We start from the raw sequence: 21098 nt of genomic DNA on the forward strand, positions 1-21098 counted from the left end.
AGATCTTCTTAGAAGAATTAGAAATGCTCAGCTATGCTGAGTAATCACCAGGTAGTCAATTTCAATTCACATTCTGGTACAGTTTTGAAAATGTTAAGCTACAGTGCCATATTTATTCCCAGAAAATACATTATGAACAGTTTAAAGTGTAGCACATTTAAGGTGGCTTCTGATGTGAACTACAACAGTTTGTAGCTCACAGCTGTTAGTTGAATGGTACAGATTTGTTTTTTAGAGATACATGTAATCAGTTAAACACTTGACTGCCACGTTCATCTAACTGAATGCAAATGTGGGGAAGTAACATTTAGAGCACAACGGCAAATAAATCATGTTTTAGTATATAGTAACCTGCTTTCCAAATCCTGCGTTCAGTGTTTTTGTATTCGGTTGGATTTTTAGACAGGAGTGAGTCTTAAGGCGTATTTCTTTCACAGAGATCAAAAGAATTCTTTTGGATAATCTGATTCCCTTTTTCAGAAAACATCTAGTTTGATTTCTCTTTGTGTGGGTTTTGCACCTTGCACCTTTTGGCTCATAGAGGCTTATGTCCTATTTCTTTAAACTAAATGTTGTTCTAGTCAATCCACTTGGTTTCCTGTCTAGGTTTGTGTGCAGAGACCAAAATAACAACTTTAATGTGAGGATGTGCTCCCCACCTTAAGTTTCAGGTCCTGTGCCATCTCTACTTTCTCAGTCATAAAAAGCTCAGACTCCTTTTGTGTCACTAATCTGCCATATTTAGTGTGTTGTCTTCATCCACTCAAGCCACGATGGCATATTTTTGTTGTTCAGTTGCTCAGTCATGTCCAACCCTTTGTGACCCCATGGACTGCAGCACACCAGGCATCCCTGTATATTACCATGTGGATATTTCAGCCCGAGAGAAGGGAATAAAGGGAAAGTGAAGACATTTTTTTTTTCTTTCTAAGAACATGATCTGGAAGTTTCACATATCACTTCTGCTCAATCTTATTGGCCAAAACTGAGGCATACGTCTATATGGAATTGGAAGAGATGCTGGGAAATATAGTTCTTATTTGTTATAGCCATCTTCCCTGATGGGCTTCCTTGGTAGCTCAGCTGGTAAAGAATCTGCCTGAAATTCAGGAGACCCCAGTTTGATTCCTAGGTTGGGAAGATCCCCTGGAGAAGGATTAGGCTACCCACTCCAGTATTCTTGGGCTTCTCTGGTGGCTCAGTCAGTAAAGAATTTGCCTGCAATGTGGGAGACCTGGGATTGATCCCTGGGCTGGGAAAATCCCCTGGAGGAGGGCATGGCAACCCATTCCAGTGTTCTTACCTGGAGAATCCCCATGGATAGCTGAGCCTAGCAGGTTGCAGTCCATGGGGTAGCAAAGAGTTGGACATGACTGAATGACTAAGCACAGCACACATGTTCCCTAATAAATGTTATATTACATGAAGAAAGGAAAGCAGATCTTGGGATATATTACTTTTGCTCTCCTTCCCATGTTTGGTTCACAACTGATTCTTCTTACTTGGATGTCCAAATTTACCATCCTTCTTTTCTATTTAACACTATCCTTTATTGCTCATTCATTTGGATAAAATGTAACTACTTCTGTGAAATTTTCACTTTTAATACTTGTCTCATTGGCTTATTCCAAATAACTTTTAGTTCTAAGTTTGTTAGTTCGCAGGCATTTTGTTATTATTATCTCTTTGGCAGTATTTGTGTGGTTCATTTGACACTAATTGTCTTGTGTTACCATTAGATGTTACAAATTACTGTTTCATCTCCTGGCAGTGACTAGAGTTGGAATTCAGTAAGTGCTGGCTTAACAAAAGAGCTTTGGCAACATATGACATGCTTGTCAAGATGGTACTAAGATTCAATTTTTGGTGGTGAGAGCAGTCCTATCACCATTTTTTATGTATTTGTACAACACTTTTCCAGAGTTGACTATTTGTGGTCACTATTCTTTAGAGTCAATGTAATAAACCTTTTTTATGAATCATTTACATACCATCTTTCTCACACCCTCTTACCCACATTTGCATGTATTATTCTTAACAGGTTTACCACTATTTTATTGTAATAGAACAACTGGGCTGAACATTTTGTTTTTTCCATTTTTGAAGCATTGCTGATCTTTATGCTAAGGTTACAGTGTTCTGTCAGTGCTCCCAGAGGCACATCTAATGCTCTGAACTGGCACTTGTGGTGCTCTCTGCAGTACATTCTTGATTAGAAAATGCATCAGTCAGGGTCTCAGCAGGAAACAGATGGCTCACACAAATAGGGTAATTAGGACGAGTTTAATAAAGAAACTATTTAGAAAGATGCAGGCAGGGTGAAGGAAAACCAACTAGGGATTTAAAGCCTGCTGGGGTGAACACAGTGGGAAACCACATCATGTAGGGCTAAGGGGAAAGGGAGGTACTGGATACCAGAACCAGCAGGTGGTTTCTGGAAGAAGACTTCCTGGAGAGCTGTGGACTTTGGTGGAGGGACCCAGTTGGCCCATCATGACCTCGGCAAGGAGGGTCCAACAGCACTAGGACCCCAGTCTCCTTCCCTCCTGTCTTTGATCTCCTGCCAGTGTCTTTCACTGGCCGAATCCAACTGGAAACCTGAGGTTAGTTGATGTGGTCCATTAAGGAATGACTCCCAGCAGCCAGAGCAGAATGGAGAAGGCAGAGAAGAGGAGCAAATGGAAACTCTCTAGCTTGGAAAGCATCTCCAAACATCTACATTTTGATAGTATTTTCCAAAGTTGCCAGTTACTAGTTGTCATTTTTGTTTTCCTTTTTTTTTTTTTCATTTTTTTTTTTCATTTTTGTTTTCCTAATAGTTCAAGGAAGAGATTGAATAAATGGTAATGCATTAGAGGTAAGCATTCGCCTTCCCTCGTTTTGAATCATATTGTCTGCTTTTACTTCTGCACTAGTCTTAAGGCTTAAAAACTGGAATGAGTTCATTCTAATCATATGCCTTTAGAGCTCTAAAATCAGAACATTATTCAACTTAACATTTAATTGAACAAAAGGCCTCCCAGGTGACTCAAACGGTAAAGAATCTGCCTGCAATGTGGGAGACCTGGGTTCGGTCCCTGGGTTGGGAAGATCCCCTGGAGAAGGGCATGGCAACCCACTCCAGTATTCTTGCCTGGAGAATTCCATGGACAGAGGAGCCTGGTGGGCTACAGTCCATGGAGTTGTAAAGAGTCGGACATGACTGAGCGACTAAAACTTTCACTCTATGGACAGCATCAACTAGGTATTGTCAGTGAGTTTACAGTATGGATGAAATACAGGAACCTAACAGAGAACATCTCCTTTATCTAAAATACTCTACAATTGTGGCATTTAGGTATGTAGAAGACCTCCACACCATATGTTTTAACAAATACATTGGGTCATAAGGGTATATATAATGAAAGGACATAATTAAAGTTTAATCTGTTCAGTAAAAAGGCACCATTAATTACTCTAGGCAATTTGTTGAGTTATTAATTGGTTCTGGAAACATGTCAAGATACTAATTTAAATGGAATTTTTTCCCCTAATTGTCTAGACAGCCCCTCGACCATACACTGCTCCCGGAAATATGCAGCCTCCAATTCGATTACAACCTCTTCCCAGTAATCCTGCAGTACGAACTGTTCCAAAGATAACTTTGGGATCCAGATCAAACACCTCCTTGCTGGAAACTGAAACTCCGTTTCCCATTGGGGTAAATGCTTTTTCTTCTCAGTTTTTAAGATGCTAGATTCAATTAATCTATTCAGTGAAATTTATATTGTGTACTTATTAAGCACTTGCTCTGTACTTCTGTTTAATTATATTTTACTTTAATTGGAAGACCTATAATTTCTGTGTTATTGGGAAAAATAGTAAGGAATAGACTTGTAATAATATAAGATGATCTCTCATGAACTTGAAAGGTTGTATAAAAACAAAGAGGATCTTTTTATGGCTAGATATGACTTCTAACAGAATAGACACGGTGTTAACTGCTTCCAAATTTTAAAATGCATGAAACCTAGAAAATGAAAATTTCCAAGAATAGGTTTGCATTTGCATGCTGACTTACTTTACCATCAGTGTATGAAATTGCTTCAAGTTTGACTCTGGAGAAGGTTGGATATAGAGGGAAAAGAATGTCTGTCTTAAAAAAAATCCTGAATTAATCACACTCAGAAGCTTGACTATGCTTCTTTTTCAAGGTTATGTCTCAGGTAATTTTCACTTATTTTAAACAAAGCACAGGAAGGAGGTAGGGAAGTCATAAAACATGAGTTACTCTAACAGGGAAGGACAATTGGGACATTTAGTAATTAGAAAAGGTATTGTTTGTATTTCTAAGACCAAGAAGAAACATTTGCCAGCTTAAGAAAGAAACTGTGTTATAAGTACAATTGTAATTATGCTCAAATGGGTGGATTTAGTTCCATTCATTATTAGGAAACATAAGACATATGAAATTAAGATGTTTTTACCTAAAGCTGACAGATGACCTTGTCACTAAGAAATTAATTGAAATAAATTATTTTTCACCTTAAAAGTATAAATATAACCCCCAAATGATAAATAACATTTTAATCCAACTAATATGTTTTTTAGCTGGTGAAGCACTTTTCACAAACCGTACTTTAGTTAATTTAATAGTACATTCTTGGAAAGAAGGATAAATTAAAAAGTGGTGGCATTTTGTCTAGGGAATACTACTTAGAGCTGGGCAGAAGTTATTGGGTCATAAGTCAATTCGGTTGACACTTTCTAGGATCTGATCTCCACTTTAAATGTCCAGAGATTTCCCATTTCAAGCTGGTGTCCAGGAATGGTCAGGTCCTGAGATATTGTCTCAAGCTAACTAAACTAAGCGTGACAAGCCCATTTTTGTCACTATCGTAAATCAAAATAGGGAATCAAATCATAATTAGGGGCCATTAATTCACCAGATATCAAATAAATCAAAGCTTGTAGAAACAGTACATTTCCCCCTTGTAGGCAGACCTAGATGGGAAGCCAGATAACAATGAGAAGGTTGCCTAGTGAGTATGGAATCAGAATGAAGAGATATGGTAAAATGGAATGTTAATGTCATCAGACTGTCTTAGCCTGATGCATCTGTCTCATCTTAGGAATGGGCTTGCCAAAGGTACCAGAAAGCTCAAAGGTCTTTGGCTAAAGCCCTCTGAATCCTCCAGGGATAACTTTGCCTTTAGGACTGGAAATATTCAAAGTCCAATGGGTGGGATTTCCTCTCCCTTAGATAGTACTCAGATGGGCACTCTCCATGTTTGCCAAGGTGATTATATTCTTTTCTAAGTTCCTATTATCTATTAACTCTACTTGATTGGACCCACTTTCTGTTAGATATGTGACCATTATCAATCAGGTAATATTCATTTTCTTCTGACTAGTGAATGACTTTTCTTTTAGGTGATTTTCTAAATCTGCTCTGAGGCACTGGGTAGATTTATTAATTAAATCTTTACAGGGCCTTTTATTTTACCATTTCCAAGTTTTGGGTTGTGAATGAGTAAGGGATTGACATTTAACGGTAGCTTGTGATTCATGTTGAGGTTTGACAGTAAACAAAATTCTGTAAAGCAGTCATCCTTCAGTTAAAAAATAAATTAATTTTAAAAATGGTAGCTTATATGTGCTGACAAGGCTGAGATCAATTCCATGTTAATTTCAACCAGCTAAACTTAACATTTTTCATCCAGTGGAATTGAATTGGGCATTTACTCTTGGCTGGGTCCTGCTCTAGGCATTAGTAGTGTATCAGTTACCAAAGCAGACAATGTTCTTTGGCTTTTTGGAGTTTATACTGCGATGTACACAGTCAAAATGGACCGCCAAGAAAGACATGTAATTCTTTCAATGGCATTGATGATGAAAATTACTTAATATAAAATCAGACAAGAAATTCCTAAAGAATAATAGTTTGCATGACTGCTGAGGATGTAGTAAGCACCCACTAAATAGTAAAAGATATGCATGGGGGCATTGTTTGAAGGTGTGACATACTTAAGCAAGTTGAATTTTCCAAGTATTAGGAGCAAGGATCTTTGATTTAGGCAAAAGCAATTTGGTCAAAACAGATTGGTTGAGATGCTGTTAAATGAATTAATGACATAACTGAAAATTATTATACTTGGAATGAGAGTTTCTTATATACTGTTGATAGGAACAGAAATTGGTACAACTATTTGTGAAGGAGTATGGGAATATTTATCAACATTTTAAATGAACATGCTCAAGCATTTTAGCATATTGGAATTTATCCTAGGAACATACATGCATGTGAAGAGAAATAGATTCAGAAACTTTAGAATTATAATATTTCCAATAGTGAATGTTTGGAAGACACCTAAGAATTTATTGTTTAAAAATGCTATAGCATATTAAATAATATTTAAAAATAAGGTAAATTATTTATACTGCCATAGGGAGATGTCCAAGATTCTTTGGGCTAGAAAAAAAAGCAAGGTATGAAGCAGTAGTTTAATTTTTTAAAAATTTACTAAACTTCATTACCAAATAAGGCATGCCAATGATGGATAACTACTTAGAAATTAAAAGTAGAACCTCCCAAGACCAAAAAGTTCTGAATTCATTGATTTTATTGGTTTATTATCTTATTTTCACTTCTTTAATTTATATTTGTTATTATAATGTCAGTGCACACCAGCACAGAAAAATTAGAAAATGTAAGAAAAGAAAAATGAGACCATAAATAATACCTGCAGCATCAAGCAATCTAGTAATTCTAAGCCCCTTAACGAATATCTATTTAAATCCCTTCTGTTCATATAAGTGTTGATTTCAATCAAAACATGGAGTACCCATGCCTTTATTTAATCTGTTTTTGTTTAATAGCAATGAAAATGTTTGGGGAATGACTTCTCTTTCTTAAAAATAGCTTTTTACAATTTAAGCATCTCAAAATAAAATATAAATTGGCTGAAAATAAATTTAAAACAATACCAAATAAATCGGTATAAGACAGATTTAAATGATTAGAGATAATCTAAAGTTTGAAAACTACTTCAGACATACAAAAATTATCAATATGTGAAAATTCAGAGGCTCAAATACACCTGAAACTAAAATTTTTGGTTATACATTAGGTACTTTTTAGTCATTAAGGTACTAAATGTTGACTAAACTTATATGCTCCACCCCTACAAATAATCCAAATCCTTAAAGTCAACCCTGTGTTCAGAGTCTTCCAGTCATCCCTGATTTTATCAAAATCCACATGTAAATTATTTAAATGAAATGTATGACCACGCTGCATGGAGCTTTTTATGTCAGGACTCTGAAAGAATAGATTAACAGTATTCTTTTTAAAGCCTGATGAGAATCTTTTATCATAACAAAGCAAAATTTATTTAACTATCCTTTTACTGATGGACTTGGTAGTTCAACTAAATTTTTTTCCTCTTTTTTTCATGGAAAAGCATTTTATTTATATATTGCAGTGTGTACATGTCAATCCCAAACTGATCAATTAAATTTTTTAGACATATTTATGTGTGTACCTGTGTGTGTGTATCCTTATACACACTTACATAAATGTACTTGTGCAGTTAACTGGTAAAATTTATTCTTACAAGTTAAATTTCTGAGAGAAAATAACTTGAATAGAGACTTTGGGTCAGAGTCTAGGTTTTTGATTCCTTGAAACCATATTACCAAGGAATGTTGTAACACCTGGATAGGTGAAATCAATGTAAAAAAAAAAAAGTACAAATACCTCATCATTGAGTGGACTACCCAATCCTGTCTTGAAGTACAATACTTCAAAACCTAGTGATTTTAAATTGTTTCATTGTACTGGGTCCCCATAGATTTAATGAATCACTGAGGGAAAAACCCCAAAGTGCTATAAAAATGCCATGATTGTATGTTTGATTTAAAAAATATACTTAAAAAAGTTTAGAAATCCATGAAAATTTGATTTGCTATGGATACTGCAAAATGCCATTTTTCAACAGATTGAAGTGTCTTAAGTTTTGCCTATTAATATCAGTTGTGTTTGCATGTAATGTCAATGCCTGTAATTTTGAGTTTGTAATTTTGAGTTATATTACATTACCACTTCTACTTCCCACATTCTTATGTCATGAAATTTGATTCAGTTCAGTTCAGTTCAGTTGCTCAGTCATGTCCAACTCTTTGTGACCCCATGAACCACAGTCCGCCAGGCCTCCCTGTCCATCACCAACTCCCAGAGTTTACCCAAACCCATGTCCACTGAGTTGGCGATGCCATCCAACCATCCCATCCTCTGTCGTGCCCTTCTCCTCCTGCCTTCAATCTTTCCCAACATCAGGGTCTTTTCAAATGAGTCAACTTTTTGCATCAGGTGGCCAAAATATTGGAGTTTCAGCTTAAACATCAGTCCTTACAATGAACACCCAGGACTGATTTCCTTTAGGACTGATCTTCTTAGAGGATATTCTTAGAAGATCCAGGACTGGTTGGATCTTCTTACAGTCCAAGGGACTCTCAAGAATCTTCTCCAACACTGCAGTTCAAAAGTGTCAATTCTTCTGTGCTCAGCTTTCTTTATAGTCCAACTCTCACATCCATACATGACCACTGGAAAAACCATAGCCTTGACTAGATGGACCTTTGTGGACAAAGTAATGTCTCTGCTTTTTAATATGCTGTCTAGGTTGGTCATAACTTTCCTTCCGAGGAGTAAGCTTCTTTTAATTTCATGGCTTCAGTTACCATCTGCAGTGATTTTGGAGTCCAAAAAGAAAAAGTCAGCCTCTGTTTCCACTGTTTCCCCATTTAATTGCCATGAAGTGATGGGACCAGATGCCATGATCTTAGTTTTCTGAATGTTGAGCTTTAAGCCATTTTCACTCTCCTCTTTTACTTTCATCAAGAGGCTCTTTAGTTCTTCACTTTCTGCCATAAGGGTGGTGTCATTGGCATATCTGAGGTTATTGATATTTCTCCCAGTGATCTTGAGTCCAGCTTGTGCTTCATCCAGCCCAGCATTTCTTATGATGTACTCTGCATAGAAGTTAAATTAGCAGGCTGACAATATACAGCCTTGATGTACTCCTTTTCCTATTTGGAACCAGTCTGTTGTCCCATGTCCAGTTCTAACTGTTGCTTCCTGACCTGCATACAGGTTTCTCAAGAGGCAGGTCAGGTGGTCTGGTATTCCCATCCCTTTCAGAATTTTCCACAGTTTATTGTGATCCACACAGTCAAAGGCTTTGGCATAGTCAATAAAGCAGAAATAGATGTTTTTCTGCAACTCTCTTGCTTTTTTGATGATCCAGTGGATGTTGGCAATTTGATCTCTGGGTCCTCTGCCTTTTTTAAAACCAGCTTGAACATCTGGAAGTTCACGGTTCACGTATTGCTGAAGCCTGGTTTGGAGAATTTTGAGCATTACTTTACTAGCGTGTGAGATGAGTGCAATTGTGTGGTAGTTTGAGCATTTGGCATTGCCTTTCTTAGGGATTGGGATGAAAACTGACCTTTTCCAGTCCTGTGTCCACTGTTGAGGTTTCCAAATTTGCTGACATATTGAGTGTAGCACTTTCACAGCACCATCTTTTAGGATTTGAAATAGCTCAACTGGAATTCCATCACCTCCACTAGCTTTGTTTGTAGTGATACTTCCTAAGGCCCACTTGACTTCACATTCCAGGATGTCTGGCTCTAGGTGAGTGAGTGATCACACCATCGTGATTGTCTGGGTCATGAAGATCTTTTTTTGTATAGTTCTTCTGTGTATGCTTGCCACCTCTTCTTAATATCTTTAGCTTCTCTTAGGTCCATACCATTTCTGTCCTTTACTGAGCCCATCTTTGCATGAAATGTTCCCTTGGTATCTCTGATTTTCTTGCAGAGAGCTCTACAGGGCTCTTAAGTGGGGCTCCGCTGCTGGCTCAGACGGTAACGAGTCAGCCTGCAGTGCAGGAGACGCGTGTTTGATTCCTGGATCAGGAAGATCCCCTGGAGGAGGAAACAGCAACCCACTGCAGTATTCTTGCCTGGAAAACCCCATGGATGGAAGAGCCTGGCGGGGATTCATTGGGTCGCAGTGATTCATTGGGTCAGACACAACTGAGCGACTGCACTTTCACTTTGCCTGTTAATATCAGTTGTGTTTGCCTGCAATGTCGATCATAGTCTTGTCTGTAATTTTGAGTTATGTTGGGTGACGAATTCTATTTCACTCATTCTTATGTCATGAAATCTAATTATAGGGCAAGAAGGCAATGATGAAGTTCAGGAACTCCATGGACAATTCACAGGAGATGAATCGATACCAGTTTCCAAGCATTAACCGTTACATTATGCCTATTCCTCCTCCACTTCCTCCCACCAGTGGAAAAATCACAAAAGAAAATAGACCTGAAACATGGAGAAGGAGAAGATTTCGCCCAACCACTGCTCCAAATGGCTTAGAACCTGCTTTTACCAAGGTGATTATGGAATCAACTTTTCTTTCATTAATTTAGCACCAATTAACATTGCACTATTAGATTTCTAGATGTGCGGTAAGAGATTATAGGGAAATTGAATGCCAAATGACTTTCATACAAAATATAATAATTTTGTAAATATAGTAATTGTAAGCTTGAAGGAATCCGAAACCAAATATTTGAGTAATCCAGTTGAATAATTTAGCATAATTTAAAAAAAATTAAGTAAATCTTATACTCAAATTTAGTTTGTACTATACCCATTTCCAAATCATTTATGTCCTTCAATTTGCCATTCAATCATGTCAGCAAGTATTTTAACATTTAATTTGTGAATATTAGTAACATATTGAAAACCACAGTGTTCCATATAAAATAATTATTGAAACTCACTTTTAATAATTTTTGGCGAATTACTGTATAATATTTATAAATATTTCCCTTTCCATGTTCTAAAACTGCTTTGTTGTAATCATTCTTCAAAATACTGATAAAGAATGTTGTTCTAAGGTCATTTACACTTTTACAGATACAGGCTAGTATGAAGGTCAAAAATCTCTTACTTTGTAGTGTAAATACACAACCAATAATCTATTATATGCAATTTCTGTGGTTATTGGCAACTGGCTGGGTCAACATTTCACTGCTGGAGAATCAGGGAGTGAAGTTCCAACACTGCACATTGATAGCATGCTAGCTCTTCAAAACCAGCCTAGTTCAAGTGCTTTATTTACCCCATCCACATCTCTCTCCTAGCAGCTATCCTCACCAATAACCTTCTCTAAAAATTGTGGCTATCTTCTTCTTGCATGCTTAGATTTCCTTCTTTCAATCCGCCTCTCACCAATTCTCTTTCTTTGTTACGGTCTCTGACTGAGTGTTGTATCCTTCATCCTTGAGGTTCCCTCCCCTTCCTCCCCCAGCCCTGTTCCTTGAGCTTATTTTTCCCATTACATGACACTTTGCACTGTCTGTCATTCTTCTCTCCTATTTGGATGTTTATTCTTTCCTCTAACATCCATCTGTCTCTCGATATACCCAGGCCTTATATAGAGTAACTAAATCCTTTCCTCATATTCTGTAGCCTGAGACTTCTGTTATCTCCTTTCCTACTGCAGAGTTCTCTGAAGTCTAGTTTACTGTAGCTTTCTTCTAACAAGCAACCCCAGGTGTCTCAGATTACAGCAGCAACTTCTTTTTATCATCACTGTCTGTTGGTGTTCAGTGGCAATTCTGAGACCCAGACTGGATGAATCATCCTTGCCTGGGGTGTGTTTGCCTCGTGGACAACAGAGTCATGGAATGCTTTGTAGGTTCCATTCAGGAGTGATACTTGTCACTTACACTTGAATTCCATTATTAAAGCCTGACATAGAGTGGCGGTATCATCCTCTTATAAAGAGTGGGCAGTGAATATTTGGGGCCATGATATGAGAAGGTACTAATCCACAAATTTACTATGTATTCTTTGAATGCTGGCATTTGTCTCCACCAGGCCAACAAACATGCTCTCTTAAAGGCTGTGGCTCCATTTGCAAGAACGGTAATTTCCTCATCGTCCTTGTTTGGTGGCAAATTTGATTTTCTAGTGTTAAAAATATATTACTGGGATGAACTCTACCCAGTCCTACTTTTTCAAGAAATGTTTAAATATCATATAAACCATAAGAATATGTAAAATCTATATGTTCAGGTTAAACAACAATTAAAAACCTATGTATATACCATTACTTCTCAACAAAGTAGCAGACTTTTGTCATATGACAAGCCCCCTATTTCCTGCCTTCCCCAACTCCTTCTCAGAGCAACCAATATACTGACAAGTGTATTAATTGAGTCCCTGCTTTTGTTTGGAGTTCTATTATTTATATGCATAAAACTTCAGAAAAAAGCTCAAACTTAGCATTGTAATGAAAGGCTAATATTTCCAGGAGAAAATAAGCTGAATAGAGCTTTGGGTCACCATCTAGGTTTGGTTCCTTACAGTTTTAAGAGCTCCTGGTAGAGAAGTAAGAGAGTTCAGGTCATGAGTGTTCCTAAAAAATCAGTTCGGTTCAGTTGCTCGGTTGTGTCCAACTCTTTGCAACCCCATGGACTTCAGCATGCCAGGTTTCCCTGTCCATCACCAACTCCCAGAGCTTGCTCAAACTCATGTCCATGGACTCAGTGATGCCATCCAACCATCTCATCCTTTGTCATCCCCTTCTCCTCCTGCCTTCAATCTTTCCCAGCACCAGGGTCTTTTCCAATGAGTCAGTTCTTTGCATCAGGTGGCCAAAGTATTAGAGCTTCAGCATCAGTCCTTCCAATGAATATTCAGGACTGATTTCCTGTAGCATTGACTGGTTTGAGCTCCTTGCAGTTCAAGGGACTCTCAAGAGTCTTCTCCAACACTGCAGTTCAAAAGCATCAATTCTTTGGTGCTCAGCTTTCTTTATAGTCCAACTCTCACATCCATACATGACTACTGGAAAAGCCATAGCATTGACTATTATGGACTTTTGTCAACAAAGTAATGCCTCTGTTTTTTTAATATGCTGTCTAGGTTTGTCATAGCTTTTCTCCCAAGGAGTAAGTGTCTTTTAATTTTCTTAGAAAAATGAGGCTTACCAGAGTCAGGGCATCTAGTGAAGTCCTCATGTGAGCCTGATGCTGGATGTCTAGCAGGAATATACTCAGGCAAATGGGCTTCTGTAGCTGTGTGCAGAGGAGAGAGCAGCAACTTCTCCATCCTGTGGTCATGACCAGTGAAGCATAGATAAGCATGTGAGCCAGCTTCCCCTGGGCATTCTACTTCAGGTTAGGAACATAGCGGGTGTCAGCAGGCATCCTGGCTCTGACAGACCTTGGTATGTCTGGCTCTTGAGTTCACAAGGCTTCAGTCTGACTTGGTCTTTTTTTTTAACTCTGTTCTCTCTTTTTGGAAATCTTATTTTGAGAATGTTGGTACTACTAGACTGATGCTCTAATATTCTTAGCTTTTCTCTCATATTTTCTACTTCTTTACCTTTGTTCTACTTGCTGGGAGATTTCTTCAATTTTATCTTCCACACATTCTATTGACATTTTTCTTTTTTAAAGTTTTATTGAAGTATAGTTGATTTAGAATGTTCTGTTAAATTTCTACTGTACAGCAGAGTGACTCGGTTATATATTCTTTTTCATATCCTTTTCCATTATGATTTTTCACAGGATATTGCATCTAGTTCCCTGTGCTATATACTGGACTTCCCAGATGGTTCAGTGGTAAAAAAAAAAAAACAAAAAACCCACCTGCCAATTCAGGAGACGCAGGAGATGTGGGTTCAATCTCTGGGTCAGAAAGATCCTCTGGAGAAGGAAATAGCAGCCCATTCCAGTATTCTTGCCAGGATAGTTCCATGGACAGAGGAGCTTGGCAGCCTATAGTCCATAGGGTTGCAAAGAGTTGGACAGGACTGAGCACACATGCACGCTATCCATTAGGACCTTGTTGTTTATCAGTCCTATATATAATAGTTTGCATCTGCTAATCCCAGACTCTCAATCCTTCCTTCCCCGACCCCCTTCCCCTTGGCAACCACAAGTTCATTCTCTGTATCTGTGGGTTATTGACATTTGTCTTTTCCCGCCATATTTTAAATCCTAGAACTCCTTTTGTTCACTGAATGTTACTCTTAAAAAGCATCTTGTTCTGTAAGATTTTGATCCTTTGGTACTTGTGGAGATTTGCTTTGTGGGCTAAGATAGGCTCAACTTTTGTAAAGAATGTGATTCTCTAATTGTTGGGAGCAGAATTCTTCCAATAGGTAAGAAATGTCCAATTATGTTACTCATAATTTTACATCCTTGCTATTCCTTTTATCCACGTGGTCTCTTAGTTTTTGAGTTCTAGTGAGAATTAATTCTTTGTAGTTGTGGATTTGTCGGTTTCTTCTTGTAATTAATTGAGTTCTGTTTTGTAAATATTGAGAATACTTGGTTATATGCCCTCAGATTTAGGATACTTTATCTCACTGGTGAAAATATTCTTTATTATTAAAAAAAGATCCTCTTTATTATTACTTTTGGCCTCAAAATCTATTTTGTCTAATAGTACTTCTTATTTTCTTTAGATTATATATTGTTGTTGTTCAGTTGCTAAGTTGTGCCTGACTCTTTGAGACCCCATGAACTGCAACACACAGGGCTTCCCTGTCCTTCACTATCTCCTGGAGTCTGCTCAAACTCATGTCCATGTGTCAATGATGCCATCCAACCATCTCATCCTCTGTTGCCTGCTTCTCCTCCTGCACTCAATCTTTCCCAGCATCAGGATCTTTTCCAATGAGTCAGTTCCTTGTATCAGGTGGCCAAAGTATTGGAGCTTCAGCTTTAGCATCAGTCTTACCAATGAATATTCAGGACTGATTTCCTTTAGGATTGACTGGTTATATCTCCTTGTAGTTCAAAGGACTCTCAAGAGTCTTCTCAAGCATCACAGTTCAAAAGCATCGATTCTTTAGTACTCAGCCTTCTTTATGGTCCAACTCTCAGATCTGCACATGACTACTGGAAAAACCATAGCTGTGACTAGGCAGATCTTTGTCGGCAAAGTTATGTCTCTGCTCTTTAATATGCTGTCTGGATTTGTCATAGCTTTGCTTCCAAGGAGCAAACATCTTTTAATTTCATGGCTGCAGTCACTGTCTGCAGTGATTTTGGAGTCCAAGAAAATAAAATCTGTCACTGTTTCAACTTTTTTTCCCATCTATGAAAACCACAATCACAGAAAGATTATTTTTATATATATGAATATCTATATTTATATTCCTTTTACTTTCACTCTTCAATGTCTTTAAAGCTTTAAACTTTAAATATGTTTATGTGTAGCATATGTGTGCTTTCTGTTTATTTCAACTGAGAATCTGTCCATTTAATTAGTGAGTTTAATTACTGATTTATTTTATTTTGTGGTATGTTTAGACTTATTTCTACCATCTTACTTTGTATTTTCTACTTACCGTGATTTTTCTTTGAGAGTAGTAGTATCTTATGCCATTACTGCCTCTTCCTTGAAGCTTCTTCCTCTTGCCTCATGGCACTCTGCTTTCATGGTTCTTTACTCTCTCCTTTTACCTACTGTCTTGCTCCTCTGTGTCTCTTTCATCTTCACCCCTAAACCGGGCCATCACCATAGGCTTAGACCTTGACACTTGTCTTTCTATTCAAAATGTGATCATCTTCTCACACGGCTTCAGTAGTTTTCTAGATGTCTCTTGGATTTGTCACTAGCTACTGGGTCCTGGTCCTGGGTTTAAGAATAAAATTGGCACAGTGGGGTAAATCATGTACTTTCATTTAAATATTTGGATTTATTTTATATTTGATCAAGAAAAGACTTGTTTAAGGAAAGGTGGCTCTCATGATTAATTTGCACATTAAATTCATACTTTTATCACTACCATCCCCCAAAAAATGCTCTTAAAAGAAAGAAGCAAAAGAAAGAGCCAAAGAAATATGGCTTGCTGGTGGCCCATCACCGGTTCCTCTGTGCATGTGTAGAACAGGATCCCTGGCTTCTTTGGTCTGTGTCTCTAAGCCATGATCCAGGAAGCCAAATGACATGGTGTAAATTTCACAGCCCAGCACATTGCTTCTGTACCCTGTTGCTTTATAATGTGAAGATATAATACCTGCAGAGCTTATAATGCTTTTATGGAATCTCTGCAACTAGTTAGATTTTACTCTGAGTTTTACCTCACCAATCTGCAGATTTTTGTGTTTCCACTCGGGACTGCTTATCACCTATTCCACACAGGCACCTACTGAAAATGTGGATGTCCTATATAGTGTTTATAGATGTGAAAGTAAAGGCTTTCAAATAAGAACCTGCATGCGTGCTAAGTTGCTTCAGTTGTGTCCGACTCTTTGCAACCCTGTGGACTACCAGACTCCTCTATCCATGGGATTCTCAAGGCAATAATAGTGGAGTGGGTTGCCATTTCCTACACCAGGAGATCTTCCCAACCCGAAGATCGAACCCACATCTTCTACATTGCAGGCGGGTTCTTTACCACTGAACCACCAGGGAAGCCCAAATAAAAACCTACTTAAACATTATGTTTATCAATTTAAAAAATGAAACATAGTTTGCTTTAATTTCTTATATATTTTATAAAAGAGAGGTCAAAGAGTTTCTCCAGGCATGAACTAGTCTGGGGCTTTCTCCTATTTGCCTGAGGTCCCCTGTCCACCTTCTAGACTTCAGATAGTTCAGTTCAGTTTCAGTTCAGTCGCTCAGTAGTGTCTGACTCTTTGCGACCCCATGAATCACAGCACGCCAGGCCTCCCCATCCATCACCAACTCCCGGAGTTTACTCAAACTCATGCCCATCGAGTGGGTGATGCCATCCAGCCATCTCATCCTCTGTCATCCCCTTCTCCTCCTGCCCCCAATCCCTCCCAGAATCAGAGTCTTTTCCAGTGAGTCAACTCTTCGCATGAGGTGGCCAAAGTATTGGAGTTTCAGCTTCATCATCAGATAAGCCCTATGCAATTACAGATGCCTGAAAGGTGGGTAGGAAGTTAGCAAACAAAATCAGGGAGCAGAGGGTTAAAGGGAGGAATGGGAGGGGAGTGTAAGCAGTCCATCTCAGTAGTAGTAGATTCTACATAATGGTGTTAAAATGAAACTTTGTAGAATAGCTCCCAACTTTTTTCTCCCCTGCTTAAAAGCTTTCACTAGCTTCCTCTTTCCTAATGAAAGTGACGTAGTCTTCTGCCCGCTTTCAAATGTCCCATTATTATTCACCTATGCTGAGACCTATAGATCAGGACACTTGCCTTTAAGTTTGTTGCTTACAGTTCTCAAGAGGAAGGGACATGCCTGTTTATTTTAGTCAGGCTTCCATCTCGAATATTGTTTGACCACATATCGCACTGTGGCTCAGCAAAGTTGATAGATAAAATTAACCATCACACCAGGCCTTGTAGGGTCACCCAGGGAAGCACCAGGACTGTCAGGAGTGAGGGTGGGAGGAAGAGGTGGGAAAGAGCATCTGTTGTGGTTTTTGAGGAAGGATCAGGCAATGGAGGGTAAGCAGGCTTAGGATAGGATGGCATGAATGATTTTGGCAGGCTTCTGTGTTGGGCTGTCCTCAGTTGTCTGATACCTGGGAAGGGTAGGGGAATATGGGCCCAGTTTGTTAGAGAGTCGGGGAGGGTGGATATGGGCTTTCAGTTGGTTAGTTTGTATATGATATATGTTCTCCTAGGCAAGTCATCTATTATGTCTGGTGGCTTAGTCGCAAAGTTGTGTCCAACTCTTGTGACCCCATGGAAGGTAGCCTGCAATGCTCCTCTGTCCATGGGATGTCCTAGGCAAGAATACCAGAGTGGGTTGCCATTTTCTTCTCTGGGGGATCTCCCTGTCTCAGATATTGAAACAGAGTCTCTTGCATCTCCTGCATTGGGCAGGCAGATTCTTTACCGACTGAGCCACCAGGGAAGCCCTTATTATGTCTAGGAACTGGTTAGTCTTGGGTGAGGTGTATCCCAGGGTCAGCAAGGACCCAGATGTCAAAACATCAGAATAAAGGGACATGCTTAGTGTACTAGCATTTAAGGGCTTCTGACTTTGGCCCTTTTCCAGCTTTCTCTCTGCTCCTAGTCAAGCCAAGCTGAACTATTTTCTATACCCTCGACTGGTTGGTCTACTACTTCCCCATCTCAGGTATATACTTTTTAAAAATTAGTGTATGCCAGATATTCTATGAATTGCCAGAGAATGCATAACAGATAAGAAGAATGTGTTACCTATCTTTCCCTGATCTTCTCAAAGACTTCATGCTCTATACTGTATTTCTGTACACAGGAATAGGATTCCATCTCTTCTTCCCTTCAAAAGGACTTCGTTACTTTTCCTATGTTCTTTAATATTTTCTGCTTAACATAAATATTCATGTACCTTTATTCTTACTTCTACTCCCAGATTATGAAGCTTGTTGAGGGCAGGTGTTTGATTTTATTTACATATAGTCACATGTTTCTTAGTAGTGTGTTCATAAATGGGTATTGCGTTATTATCCATGCAAAAAGTAAGCTTTAGTTATACTTTTTAGCTTAGGTAAATGTTGTAGATGACAATTATGCCTTTCAAGTATAGATCCCTTTTCTCCAATAACAGATAAAGCCTAACAAATATTAGCTTTGTGGGGAAATTGCACATTTCTTTTGTTTGACTTAATTTAAGTAATATTTTTAAAATTTAAAATACTTTAAAAATTTCTTCTAGCCAGTGTATTACCTTGGTATTTTTACTGTTAGTTTTTCTCATCAATAGACTCAGATTTGAGAATGAAAAAGGAAAAACATCAGCATGATTTTAATATATGGTAATTCAACATATTTCATGGTAGGCTTGATTTATTTTAGGCAATGTTTTCCTTTAAACAATGCTTTTGCTTAAAATTAGCATTGCAGTTTGGTAACTACATAACTAAAAAGAACTTAAAAACAGTATTAAAAAAGTCAATTCAACAATCAAAATATCTTTGCAGCTGGCGTTGTGGAACAAAACCCTAGAAGAAAGGAAGAATCAAAAAAAAAGAAAGGAAGAATCAGAAATGATTCTAGGAGTCAGGGCAGACCACTACTAAGAGGGTCCGATTTGGGGCCTTCTCACCAAAATCAAAATCCAGCTGGATAATTTCTGGTCTTAACAGATTTGATGAGTTCATTCTATTGAGGGAGATGAGGCAGTAAAGCATCCAGTGTCAGTTCAGCATCCTGAAAATCTGGAGCTCAGATTCCTCCAGAAGTCCAGAAAGACCAAGGCATTTGGAGGTCGGTCAGGAATTTGCATGAGATATAGGTCATACAGTAGTAAGGAAAACAGGCAGGGATAAAGTGCAAGGAAGATGCATAGTAAAAGCAAGGGAGGGAGAAGGAAAGAACAAGTTAAAAGCAGTGAGAAAGAGAAGAGAAAGGGCAGAACTAAATGAGGAGAGTGAAGACAGGTTTCCATCACAACCAGAGGCTTCCTGAAACATTAGGGTATGAACACTGCAGCACTTTTCCTCTGGCTCAAGTCAGAATTTCCTCTCCTAAAGACTTGAATAGGGCTTCCCTGGTGTCTCAGTGGTAAATAATTTGCCTGCCAGTGCAGGAGACATGGGTTCAATCCCTGGGTCGGGAAGATCCCCTGGAGAAAGAAATGGCAATCCACTCCAGTATTCTTGCCTGGGACATCCCGTGGACAGAGGAGCCTAGCAGGCTGCAGTCCATGGGGTCGCAGAGTTGGGCTTGACTTAGTGACTGCACAGCAAGACCTGAATCAAGAGTCAACATGAAGTCTCTGCCGCTCTTTATGGCCAGGCTTATTATCAATATCAAGGCTTAATCAACAAAGGTGGTGTCTTGTTTAACAGGACACCATGAATCACTTTTCATGCTTTAGTACCTATTGAATTCCAGTAAATGTAGAAAGCCGCTGATTTTGATGGGATCAGCCTGCTTTTGTCTCAGCAAAGGTCAAAATGTGGGATCTCTAATTGTTCCATGGCTGTGTCCAGTCAGATCAATGTTTATTAGGCTTTGACTAGGTGTCAGTGGGCTTCCCTAGTAATTTAGCTGGTAAAGAATCTGCCTGCAGGAGACCCTGGTTTGGCTCCCGGGTAGGGAAGATCCCCTGGAGAAGAGATCGGCTACCCACTCCAGCATTCTTGGGCTTCCCTGGTGGCTCAGATGGTAAAGAATCCACCTGCAATGTGGGAGACCTGGGTTCGATCCCTGGGTTGGGCAGATGCCCTGGGGGAGGGCATGGCAACCCCTCTAGTATACTTTCCTGGAGCATCCCCATGGATAGAAGAGCCTGGTGGGCTACAGTCCGTGGGGTCGCAAAGAGTCGGACATGACTGGGTGACTAGGCACAAATTAGCCGTCAGCACTGACAAGACATAGGGGTGGGGCATAAAGATCGGTAAGATACTGTCCTTATCTACTGAGAGAGAGGAATACAAGGAAACAGGTCAATGCCGTGTGGCTCCTACAGTTATATAGGCCTTGAGATTAAAAGCATGTTGGTCATGTGTGGACCATTACAATTAGGTCAGTTGCTGTACCTTTAGGTATAACCTAAGAAATTGCAATAGTTGAAAGATAATAGGATTTAGAGACTATAAGACTTTTTTTTACTGTCTGAGGAATGTTGGACTTTATCCCATGGATATTGGGGATCATTGGAAGACTTTTAGCAGGAGAGTCACATGATCTATTTAGTGACAGTAGATCACTCTGATATCTAGGAGGAGGGAGAATTTGAAGGAAAATATGATGGAAGTGTGGGGGCCAATTGGTAAGGTAATCATATATCCAGATTTCCTGGAACAGCTCAAATTTATGCTCTTTTTTTCTAGCATTTTAACTGCAAGTTAATTACACTGCTCCAGGTATGATATGATGTTCAGAATTCATCAGGGCTTGTCTTATAGATGGAGAGGAGGGACTGCCCAACACATCAACAAGAACAGGAACTTTGACACTTATTCAGTCTCTAAAATCCACCTATTACGTAGACCTGCGCAGGGATAAAGAGATGCCAGTGAAAATTTAATATATCCACTGAATGCTAAGTATTACAAATATATAGTAGTTGACTGGTTCACTACTCAATAGGCTTGCTGTTTGTCAGTTCAG

The 21098-nt window shown here is 38.8% G+C and overlaps 1 protein-coding gene across 1 annotated transcript in view; it reads left to right on the top strand.

The window, feature by feature from the left end:
• The window catches only part of ERICH3 (glutamate rich 3), a 117846-nt gene that overhangs the window by 40734 nt on the left and 56014 nt on the right, over positions 1–21098 (top strand). The window contains 2 exon segments of the mRNA XM_043878246.1: positions 3542–3700; positions 10224–10442. Coding sequence (XP_043734181.1) covers positions 3542–3700; positions 10224–10442 — 378 coding nt within the window.

Source organism: Cervus elaphus, chromosome 20, assembly GCF_910594005.1.
Source record: "Cervus elaphus chromosome 20, mCerEla1.1, whole genome shotgun sequence".
NCBI lineage: Eukaryota > Metazoa > Chordata > Mammalia > Artiodactyla > Cervidae > Cervus > Cervus elaphus.